This window comes from Oryzias melastigma, linkage group LG9 (assembly GCF_002922805.2).
Source record: "Oryzias melastigma strain HK-1 linkage group LG9, ASM292280v2, whole genome shotgun sequence".
Taxonomy (NCBI): domain Eukaryota; kingdom Metazoa; phylum Chordata; class Actinopteri; order Beloniformes; family Adrianichthyidae; genus Oryzias; species Oryzias melastigma.
Window position 1 is genome coordinate 19,062,200 of NC_050520.1, and position 11,479 is coordinate 19,073,678.

Genomic DNA, 11,479 nt, shown 5'->3' on the forward strand with positions numbered 1-11,479 from the left:
GATCCTTATCGATCGCTGTGGGAAACACTTTGGAACAATCCTCAACTTTTTACGAGATGGAGCTGTCCCACTGCCAGACAGCCGTCGAGAAACTGAGGAACTTCTTGCTGAGGCCAAGTACTACCTTGTTCAAGGGCTTTCTGATGAATGCACAGCTGCCTTGCAGGTACCCTTAACAACACAGTTGTTTTGGTTTTTACAAGTAGGGTAGCCATTGCACAAAGATAATCAACCTCTAATCAGAAAATCGCAGGTTCAGTTCCCGCTCTGGCTGCCCTTGTGTTGGAAGTGTCCTTGGGCAAGACACTGAATTCCACACTGCTCCTGGTGGTCTGTTTAGCGCCTTGCATGGCACCTCTGCCACCATGAGTGTGTGAATGGGACTTGTGACTGTGAAGTGCCTTAATAAGGATAGAGAAGCACTCTATATAGAAGTATAGTCCATTTGATTGATTGATTAAAAATTGGTTGTAAATAACCCATTTGTCTTTTTCCCTTTTTATTACTAATTTAAAACTTCTTGGCTTTGTTTATTTGTTTTTTGTTTAGTTTTTTCTTCCTTCTTTAATTAAATATCCTTCTTCCAGAACAAAGAAACATATGAACCTCTATGTAAAGTGCCTTTGATGACATCTTCTAAAGAAGAGCAAAGACTTATTGCAACTTCAAATAAAGTAGGTTCTGTTTCATTGTAATATATGCAAAATGCATTTGTCTTGACTTGGTATTTAGATGTTCTTTTAATAAACATTTTTTATAGCCTACTGTAAAGCTGCTGTATAATAGAAGCAACAACAAATATTCATACACCAGGTGAGTCCTCTTCTTCTCATAAAATGTTTTTCTCCATTTCATTAAAAAAGTGTCTCCTGTTGGTATCATGCTCAGTATTTGGTCATACAGAAACTCCATCTCTTCTTTAGCAATTCGGATGACAACATGCTAAAGAATATTGAGCTGTTTGACAAGCTGTCTTTGCGGTTCAACGGCCGAGTACTTTTCATCAAAGACGTAATTGGAGATGAGATCTGTTGCTGGTCGTTTTATGGCCAGGGTCGGAAGATTGCTGAAGTATGCTGCACTTCCATTGTGTACGCCACAGAAAAGAAACAGACAAAGGTAAATACACTTTTTAGTGTCCTTTTATAGAAAAGGTTCAACTTTATTTATTAACTTTGCATTTCTTGGCACACAAAGGTTGAATTTCCCGAAGCACGAATCTATGAAGAGACTCTCAACATCCTTTTGTACGAGTCTCACGATGGCCGGGGTCCAGACAATGCTCTTCTGGAGGCCACAGGGGGTGCCGCTGGACGTTCTAACCATCTGGACGAGGAAGAAGAGCGGGAACGAATTGAACGAGTTCGTAGAATTCATATCAAACGTCCAGATGACCGCACGCACCACCACCAGTGACTTTCCTCCTCTGACTCGCCAAACTGCATCTCTGACCTTGGATAGTCTGTGTGCCGTGCTTGTGCCTTACAACTGAGTGCTTCACTTTCTGACTTCCTGTCTTTTATCAGCCTTTTTGATGAGATGGAAATGAGTGAATTTGATCTGTGTTTAGTGATGGAGTGATTTAGTGTTTTCTGTTTCTTTGTCTTTTCTTCTGAAACTGTAGCATTTTGTATGTTGGCCACAGCAGGAGCTCAGAGATGTGCATGTGTGCAACCACAATTTCACCAGCCTGTGACAGAGACAACTGACAGTATAAATCTTTTTTATTTTATTTTAGTTTTTGTATGTTTTGAGTGTGTCTCTGTGTGACATAGAGGATAAGAATTATATGAATTAGGTGAAGAAGACATAAAAATAGTTGGTCCTTTTGGATCCACTAGAAACTCCTGCTGTTCCTTTTAAGGCCACACGATGGCACTGTTTCACATGTTACAAGCGAGGCCTACTTTTGTAGCCTGCAAGATATTAAACTTTTCTAAAATTATATATAAGATATCAATAGATGCATCGTTTCACTGTATAATTTCGGTTATTTGTATTTTCACTCCACAAAACTAACCAGTTTTTTAGCAAAACGAACCTGAATAGTGACTTGGTGTGTTGAGTGCTCTTGGTTGATTGAATGATGTAATGAGTGAGTGTAACTGGAGATCTTCCTGGCAGGAAAGGAGCCCTGTCTACAAGCTTTTAACAGGGAGGGAAATTAGACCTGTCTTTCATCATTGCATTCATTAAGGAATGTATTGTTTGCACACTAAAGGTTTAAGTTGAAATTTGTCTCATTGCAATTCACACACATCTGTTGTACAAAAACGAACTGAAGTGTATGTTTTATATTTATACATTATATTGAATAAATTTCTACAAAGATTTATGCTTTTAATTGTAATTTTTATTCTATAAATTAACATATCAGATGATTACAGATGGATTTGGGCAAAGGAACATTTCTAAAACGGTTTTGTCTCATGTTTTTGGCAAGTATCAATGTTGTTCATCAAGTCAACCTAATGCATGAAGCTCTGGATTAATCATCAATCTTTACTGTGGAAGTCACTGAGCAGACAGGTAACACTTGTGCTCTTTTTAGTTGATGCATGATATGTATAAAGTAGTTTTGTAATTTATTACCATGAGTGGAAAAGTATTTGATCTCATTTATTGCTGACAAATGAGCTCTTTTTAAGCAAATGACTCAAACTGGATCCTCCAGGTATCTGTGGTCAGGAGCTGATCCTCTGCCAAGGGGTCTCCTGATGAAATATGCAGGGGCTCATTGAGTTTCTCCTTCAGCCGCACACACCTACCTCACCCTCGCTCGAGTGGCAACCTGCAGGGACAGACAGAAACCATCTTCTGGATTTGCAGATAAGATTTCAATTAAACTAAAAAGTGTATCTGATATTTCACTGCACTGTCTAGACTCCACTCACCACCGTAAGATGTCCGTTTTTGGCTTTGTACACCATGGGCTCCTGCCCAGTACTGAAGTTCACTGCACTTTCCTTCCCCGCCTGGATTTCAATCTTTATGCTGACAGTTATAATAAAAGAAATTAGTGCAAAAACACATTTTAAAACATATGTTCACATCTCTGCACACTCACCTTCCCTGAACAATCCGGACTGCGTTCTGTTTGTTAGCAATGACGCAGAGCTTTGTCAAGAACTCATACAGATGGTCACACTGGATAACCAGATCCCCCTTAAACAACCACAGTAAAACAGATCATTCACTATTTTATTTTTAAAGTTCATTGTAATTTGTTACCAAGTCAATTTTTTCTATTTATGCTTTAATTTATTTTAAAGTATTAAATCCAAATGTTTTTTTTTTTAAACCCACCTTTTGTTTGGGGTCTTCGCTGCTAGTATGCAAGACAATAATCCCATCTGTCAAGTTACTGACTGAAATCCCTGCAGAGAGGTGCCTGTGACTTTTTCACCACTTGAAGAAAACAACTTATAGCCATTTGTTATGGTTCTGACCTTTAAGAGATGTGTACGGCAGTCTCTGTTTGACTTTGGATTCCTCGATCAGATAGGCTGCAGTCTGAGTGAGGATGAGCTGCCGGGGTCGTGGTTTGAAGCCATTTCTGTCGTATTTAATCACCGGAACACTGTACTGCAGACAGACACAACACAAAGATGTGAATCCCTGGATTGTCTCGAAAAACCAGCTGATCGTTTTGTTACCTTAATCCGCTCGTTGCGAATTGTCTGAAGAACTTTTGGGTTGATTTCTTGGTCACCTGCAGAACATGTGTTATGAATCCTAAGAATAAAAAAGGTATTGTGGTTCAATTTTAGAGACTTACTTATTCTCGTGTCCAAAAAAGGCCGAGGGACACTTTGTGGATAGCTGTCTTTGTTGCCTTTGAAAATAGTGCTGGTGACAAGTTTCAGTTGAAGCTTTAAGAAAATAAAAGTGAATTTAAAATGTATATACGACATTATAACAGAGACTTAAATAAGATATTTAATGCTCTTACTTGGGCCTTCCTCTGAGGTGTGAGTCCTCTCACATATTTCCTCACCATCAGACGATAATGCAGCTTACGCAGAATCTCTGATGTCTTCAAAAACAGCAGGGATGCACAGAGTCAGGGGGAAAAAACACCAATTTAATCCACAAAATGCTCCAGTACCTCTTTGACCACAGAGGGCGGAGTCAGCCAGGTGGTTTTATCCAAAACTGTCTTTGGCAGATTGTCTTTGAGTCTGTTTAAGTAACTTTGCCTCACAAAGGCCAAGTATTCGGAGTTATCTGTGGTTTTCGCCTCCCCTCTGTTCAAATATCCATTGATGAATCTGAAACCAAGTGGGAAAGCGGCTGTAGCTTCAACTCAGCGATCTATGATTCTCAAATCATTGTCCTTACTTTTTGATGACCTTTATTGCCCATTCTCTCTTTTCTCTCTCTTTCCTGGCCTGGGTTCCTCTCCAGCAACTTTCTATTTTAGTGGCTGAGGAATTCAAAATAAAGTTACAGAAAACATTATATTGATTGATGCAATTGTCATTTTTTTCATTTTGTGTTGCTATATCTATATTTTGGATGTGAAAATGAGTCCTGCATCTTTTAAAAGAAACTTAATTTTCTTCTTTACAAGGACACTTCTACAAAAATTCAAGAATGAGTTGTTTCTAAAGGGTCATAAAAATATCTGAATATCATAACTGGACGCACTTTATATAAATACTCAAGAATTTTATTTGCTTAGTGAACACATGAGAGTTGTGTGTTTTAGTTACAAGAATTCAAAACTTTACTTAGAAAGTAAAGGCTATATCACATTGGCAAATAGGAATATTCATGTTTTGTTTGGGGAAAAGTTAAACTAGAATATTGGACATGACCGAGTTGCAAATTAAAAACTGCTCCCATCTTTACTCAACCAAAGAAGCAATATATAATAAATAAGTTAAACAGAAAAGAACCTCCAGCTCTCTAGCTTCACTGAGTGTCATGTTCTGTGGTGTTTACCGGCCTCCTTTTGCTTTCGGAATTCTCCCTTCGCCTTGTATCCTTTGTATTTGGCCTGCAGGCGCGTCGCTGCAAACCCAAAGACCAACAGTAAAGGACTAAATTCAGAAACAATGAAAAGTTTCCATATTTGATTTGAACATACCCAGTTCATGTTTGCATCTCTCATAAGCGTCCTCTGTGGCGTAAAGTGTTCGGGGATGACGAATGAATATTTTGGTGCTACAAAAATCAAATAAAAATGCTTTTTTTTCTTATTTTCCCTCTTTTTGTGTGTGTGTGTGTGTGTGATGAAGATCACTTTCCTTACCGTCCCATTTTGTATTCATCTGGCAGGTAGCCCAAATGTTGAACCAGCACCTCCACTCCGTCAGACGGAAACCCCCTCCAGTGAGGCCAGGTGGCTGGGCACAGAGGCTTATATCTGCAGAAAGTTCCAGAGAATTCTCACTGCACTTTTGTCCCTAAATCAATCCAGCAAGTATTGATTTCTAACAATATCGGAGTTCAATACCTTTTTAAGAAGTCCTCATATTTGCGCCGGTATGCAAATCCAGCTCTCCTAACTCTGAGATGCTCCATCAAGCCCAAGTACTTCACCTGGTGCCTGATGAGTGCTTCATCAAACTGACCTGCATTTAAGTGCAAAATCAAAGATGATTCCCTCAAAGTTCATTTAAATCCTTTATAAAAGCTGACATACCAGGCTGCTTGGACTCGTTAGACTTCAGACAGCGAATGTACCAGGCCTGTTTAGCCACCAGCATCTCTGTCAGCTTCAGCAGGCTGCTCTTAAACTGAGTCGCCACCTAAAGATGAAACATGAAGGTCACTTCTGACAGAAGTTTATTACTTGATTGGTTAAGCAGGCGGATATAAGTATTTGTTACCGTTTCTGGCCTTCGTTTGTTGCCTCGGTCCATATTGGAGAAGCACTCACTGACGATGGCGTTTTTGGATTGACACATCAACTTTAAGAGGGATTGAAAATACAAGTTTATTAAAACTTGTTATTCCCAATAAGTCAACAAAATAATACAATAAAAGTTTTCCTGTCAAGGGATGTCTGATTTCATTCAATTTGGTACAAAACTGTCAACTTACATCTTTTATGTTTCTGTATAACAGGTCGTTATTTTTGTCAAGGAAACCTAGAATATTGAAGAACTAAAATAAACATAAAAAAATCATAAACTTTAATTTTGAAATAAAAAAAGAAAAGGGTGGGATTCTTACCCACAACACAGTAGGTGACCTCCCCGGCATAATGCAGGAGACGGAAATCTCCCCTCTCCAGCGTCCTACGTGTGGTTATGTCAGCCAGTTTGTGTCTGGAGTCAAAGATTACAGACAAAATGCAAGTTTACTTTAGTCACAAGATGCAGAATAACAAAACTTAAAAACTACTTTTATTCAATATTCTATCAACTAACCAATACATTTAATGCAGTCACATTTCTGAATCACCAAGGATGTAAAGTGACTCAATCATTTATAAAACTGAAATTGACATTGAACTCACGTGACAAAGTGTGGATGATTTCCCATCTTTTCTTCTAACCTCTCCAGAAAGGTGAGATCAGTGGCATCGCCCGGCCTAAGACACTCTTCATCCTGAAAAAGGATCATAAATAAATAAGTGAGTGATTATCTTTTTCATTTTCATTCATTTTATGGTCTGTCTGTTCGGTTGCACCAGTAATGATATGATTCCTCTGTGTTTCTCTTCAACCAGATCGCAAATAATCTTGTTGTTGAAGAACTGAACCGTTTCCCACTGAAAAAAGAAAAATTGGCAATGATACATTGTTTAAAAATAAAATGATTTAAAAGGAAAAACAATTTAAAAGCCTTTTATCAGCCCAGCTCACCTCGATCCCCTCCGCTTCATATTCCTCTTGCTCAGCTTTGAGAGTCAGCTGGATGAAAAGCTGCTGCAGCTTCTCATTGCAGTAGTTGATACAAAATTGCTCAAAACTACAAAAAAAAAACAAGGGTTTAAAACAAATAAGTTATAAAACTTGCCAATTTTCCAGAATTTTAGAATTTAATTGTGGTGATATTTTACAAAAGTACGTTACCGATACTAATGCTAAAACACATGAAAATCATGAGCTTGTGACTTTTTTAAATTAAACTTTTAAGAGTTGTGATTTGTAATTTATAATTAAGAGTTGTTTATGAAATTAAGAAACATTACACACACTTTTTTAGCTTTTTTTTCCAAGTTCTAGCAAACATTATAAGGTGTAGATCAAAATCTTAACATCTAGTATATAAATAATAGTTGTAATTCTAAACCTAAACAGAGTTTCTGTGCCTTGTTTTTGTGGCCTAAATGTCTCGGTTCATGTGCCAACTTGGAAAAGACACAGGGAATTTTGCCAGAGAGAAAACAGTCTTTGTGTCCAGCACAAGAAGCAAAAGCTGTCCTTAGCTTCTCACCACTGTGCAACTTTCCAGTCAATAACCTCACACCTCTTTTAATCAACGCATGGCACTTGACAGTGGTCAGTACTGTCTATGGACGTTAAATACTTCTAGTTTCTTCCTTCAGAAATCATCTAAATCTATTTAGCTCTTTTCACCTTCTGCCAACTGAACATTAGGATTTTTTTTACATTAGCTTCACTTGTTTTTTTAATGAATCCACTGTTGAGTGCACAAAAAAGCCAAAACTCAACAAGTTTATTAAGAAAATACCAAATATCGGCTCACAAGTACATTAAAAATTAACACAGAGCCTGTGGACTGTTAGAGGGAAACCTGTGTGCCACAACTTTTTCCATTAGTGACTTTGTTTTATTTGGCCAAACATTTAAAGTGCCACCCACCTGTTGACGTAAAAGACCTCAAATCCATAAATATCCAATAGTCCTATAACAGTTTTCTGAGAGGCATCCTGGGAGAGAAGTATCAGTAAGAGTCATGTCACCTTCTCAGATTTGCTATTTGTCAAAATCTATTGTTCTCACCTTGTTTTCTGTGGACTCATTGATCCTGTGGACCAACCAGGTGAAGGTCTGCCCATAAATAGCTTTAGCGAGAGCATCCCTGGCATAAATGGCGTGATCCGTAGTGAACGGACTGAGAACCTTCACGGTGAGAAATATTCAGAGTATTCAGAGATTTTAAACACAAAGAAAACTTCAGCTTAATGTTTAAGTAAAGCAATGAACCTGCTCCCGTTTGGCTTCAATCTTCCTAAATGTAAGTTCCTCCTGAAGACTCTGGGCGTCCACACCCAGGAGCTGTGAAGGAAAACCAATCAATTTCTGTCTTTGTTAAAGAATTGTTTTTTTTTTGTTGTTGTTCTTACTTTGGAAACCCACTGCAGCTCCGTGTTGTCGTTCAAAAGTGCTTGATCTTTATTGCCGGTGTCAAACTGAACATTCCCCAAGTGAAGAACACTTGCAACAACCTCAAACAAGTACTAGACAGGAATTGAGATTTTAATTATTTTTGCAAACCCTTTGAGAAAGCTACACTTTCAGCTTTGACGTGCAGAACAAACCAACTTACTTTAGTGTTGACCTCATCAAATTCAATGACTTGTAGGGCATTTTTGACTGATTTCCAGTCGTTTTTGTCATTAATGGATGGGACAGTGGCACACTCCCCCTGTTGGATACAAAAAACCCAGTTAAGATCTTTTTGTTCTACCTTTTCTAAAAAAATAAAAGCCAAAATCAAGTCATACATACTTGCGTTAGATAGTTGTAATGTTGGCAGTCTCTTTCCAAGCCCAGCTGCTGCAGCAAACTGTCGGATGCTCCCTCCACAAGCTGGTAGAAGATGTGGAAGTTTCTCTCTCCGTGGTTCTGATGTACAACCCTGGATTTCTCCAGCAGGTAGTTCAGGATGTGGCCTCCGACAGCATCCCCCTACGGGCATCATGATCCTAAAGACAGCTGCTCTACAACTTGCAGAAGAAACACAGCCTATGGTCCAGTGACCAGAAACTTTTAGGAAGTAGCTCCTTAAAACTAACAATTTACCCATTTCTTTAATTTGTATTTTCTAGCTTCACGTTTGAGCATTATTATCTTACCACTGTGGATCCTCACCTGGCTGTCAAACTGAATGTCCATGTACTTCCCAAACCGACTTGAGTTGTTGTTTTTTAGTGTTTTGGCGTTCCCAAAAGCCTGTTGGGAGACATTGATGTCACAAAGCAATCAAAAGCACCTCCATCGTTGAATATTTGAAGTGAAAATGTTGGGTGACCTCCAGGACAGGATTTGACATGAGCATTTTGTCTCTGACGGTGCTCATTAAGGTGGTGCTGGGACAGCTGACCGCATAAAACTGCAGGATCTTCTTTGAGGCCTCAGTCTTTCCCGCTCCACTCTCACCAGAGATGAGAATGAAGTGGTTGTTGAACTCAGTCAGCATGGTGTGGTAGGCATTATCTGCCAACGCGTAGCTGGAAAGAAGAAATTCAAGTTTTTTAGCAGGAATGGATGTACATTTTAGAGCGGATGTGACTATGCAGTGTATTTGAAATGTGTATGGGAGACGTGCTTCTAATGGGTTACTTTGGTCGGTCAGCATTATGTTTGTATTTATTTATGAGGGATAAGATGGACCAGGAATATGATGGACAGTTCATTGATTTAGGAGGTCACGCTCTGCTATGATGTCATAGACTACTTTTGATGGGTTTATTGGATATGTTGGCATCATGTTTGTATCTGTTCGTAATACATTTATTGGATGTAAAGTGAGCCAGAAAAAAGTTTGCTGCACATTAAAATGTTGAGGGGAGCCATATTGGATTTCTGGCCGCCATATTGGATTTTAGGCAAAAATCAGGATGGCCCAGAAGCTTATTTTCAGAACTATGTTCCAAAGAAGATAAAAATTAATTGAGAAAACTTTGATTGGGAAAAAGGCCATTTTTTTCCTGGCTTGGACATGTCTATATTATTGTTTCTTTACTGCAGATCTAAAACCGTAATTCTTCCTGCTCACATGTGTGGTGGAAGTTCAAAAAAGTTGACTCCCATGTATGTGTCCATCTGCTTCTTGTTGTAGATATCCAGCTCCTTATAGGGATTGACAGACACCAATAATGTGCCAATGTAAGTCTAAGGAAACAAAAAAGTTAGATTTGGTCATATTTTTTTGTGATAATGCTCCCCGTCTATGTTTAAAATATTTTTTGTTCGACTCACATAGATTAGGTCTTTGCTGTAGCGTTTTTTCAGATTGCTGATGAAGGCCGCCTCGGTGGTCTCCTCCAGAAGGACAAAGTCCTGGATTCCAACTCTGTCCCTGGCAGTCAGAGCGCCCTCCATGTCCAGCTGACCCTGTCGGAGAAAAGCCGTCAGAAGTTTGGACAGCCTCAAAGCAACTGTAATAGCAAATTTAACATTTTAATAAATTTTTTCATCAGTATTCTGAACTTATTGGAAAAAAGTTAAGCCAGAAATAATATATTTCTGCATTTTAGCCGTGCACTGCGACTCATTGAGGTGATACAGGGCTCCATGAGAGAGGCGAAAAGCACAGAAAAAAAGCACAAACACGTTTTCTGTTAGCTCTACAAAATAGGAGGTCCAGAGGGTCCGACATGTCTTTTAGGTGAATGTCTGTGATCGTGCGAAAGAACACACAGAAGATAATGTTTGCTGCACAACACACAAGGACCTTGGCAGGCGGCCCATGTTTCCCTTGAGCTGATGCTTCAGCCAAACACAACACGGTGTGCAAATGAACCGGCCAAGCATTTGAGGGGCATAGTGGGAAAAAAAAAAAATTCCACCAATCTGTTTTGCATTCACAGAACCAAAACTCAGACCAAAGGTTTTCACAGCTTTTGTTGGACTTTTTTTCTCTCTCCCTCCTTTGGAAGCAGAAGTCCTTTGATTCTCAAGTCTCTCTGTAAAAACATTAAAAAAAGATAATCCATTGGATCTAATTGACACAAAGCCCCCACCAGCACTCCTCCTCCCATGCCTCTGTCCTCTGCCTATAGCCCCCATTTCTTCTGAGAGAGGCCAAGTGTTTTTGTCCTGTAAATACCACGGAGCAGAGACAAAAAAGACGTCTTTAAAATGCAGTCTACAATCCATTACACATATTCCCCCTGCATATCCATTCAGTAATTATTCATTAGAACACATTTAACGTCACACTGAATTTCACACTAGGCAGTCGAAACACAATGGAGGAGATTTGGCCTATTTTGGGGTGAGGAGTTGGGGAGGGGTTAGCTGTACAGAGGAAGGGTTAAGGCGAATGAAATGGGGGAGGAGGAGCGCAGCATTTGTCTGATCTGAGAATCCCTGAAACGGGGCCGTCTTGAGACAACGGGACAGACTAAATAGTGCAGTAACGGTCCGTGCCCCGCTGCTCGCTGTGACACTCATTTAGTGCCCCGAGGGCAAACAATAGAGGTTTGTTCTAAGCGCTCCTGTTCTGTAATTTGGGCTCCGCTCAAGCAGGGCCCTGTGGAAAGATGGAGGCCAGTCAGATAAGAGTGTTTTTATTTTTTTCTCTCTCCACCTGTCAGCACTGCACCCCCTTC

The 11,479-nt window shown here is 39.4% G+C and overlaps 2 protein-coding genes across 3 annotated transcripts in view; one reads left to right on the forward strand and one right to left on the reverse strand.

Annotated features, from left to right (window-relative positions):
- kctd10 (potassium channel tetramerization domain containing 10) overlaps window positions 1-2,331 on the forward strand; it is a 4,008-nt gene extending 1,677 nt beyond the window's left edge. For both annotated transcript variants that reach the window (XM_024275802.2, XM_024275803.2), the window contains exons 3-7: window positions 1-166; window positions 588-674; window positions 761-813; window positions 924-1,119; window positions 1,198-2,331. The exon at window positions 1-166 is cut by the window's left edge and continues 2 nt beyond it. In XM_024275802.2, coding sequence (XP_024131570.1) covers window positions 1-166; window positions 588-674; window positions 761-813; window positions 924-1,119; window positions 1,198-1,416 — 721 coding nt within the window. In that variant the 3' untranslated portion in view covers window positions 1,417-2,331. The remainder of the gene's footprint in view (window positions 167-587; window positions 675-760; window positions 814-923; window positions 1,120-1,197) is intronic.
- Window positions 2,332-2,598: 267 nt separating this feature from the next.
- Window positions 2,599-10,247, reverse strand: myo1ha (myosin IHa). Its single transcript, XM_024275801.2, has 31 exons — window positions 10,125-10,247; window positions 9,922-10,037; window positions 9,175-9,373; window positions 9,015-9,095; window positions 8,652-8,831; window positions 8,470-8,568; window positions 8,267-8,380; window positions 8,127-8,198; window positions 7,923-8,042; window positions 7,782-7,849; window positions 6,819-6,924; window positions 6,644-6,724; window positions 6,470-6,561; window positions 6,184-6,278; window positions 6,052-6,098; window positions 5,838-5,918; window positions 5,651-5,756; window positions 5,462-5,579; window positions 5,258-5,371; window positions 5,093-5,169; window positions 4,948-5,016; window positions 4,342-4,426; window positions 4,109-4,271; window positions 3,953-4,036; window positions 3,779-3,872; window positions 3,657-3,712; window positions 3,450-3,585; window positions 3,307-3,377; window positions 3,068-3,165; window positions 2,895-2,994; window positions 2,599-2,791 (listed from the first exon to the last, which is right to left on the reverse strand). Exons 1-31 carry the CDS (start codon window positions 10,245-10,247, stop codon window positions 2,765-2,767), a joined length of 3,072 nt encoding a protein of 1,023 aa, XP_024131569.2. The 3' UTR covers window positions 2,599-2,764.
- Window positions 10,248-11,479: the final 1,232 nt, after the last annotated feature.

Bases quoted from the DNA above. Each gene is read 5' to 3' on its own strand.
- myo1ha (XM_024275801.2), bottom strand. From the start codon at position 10,247: ATGGAGGGCGCTCTGACTGCCAGGGACAGAGTTGGAATCCAGGACTTT. The intron at 7,850-7,922 runs GTGAGAACAATA...CTTCTCTCCCAG, and splicing joins ATGAGTCCACAGAAAACAAG to GATGCCTCTCAGAAAACTGT. The intron at 5,580-5,650 runs GTATGTCAGCTT...ACTTAAATGCAG, and splicing joins TAACGAGTCCAAGCAGCCTG to GTCAGTTTGATGAAGCACTC.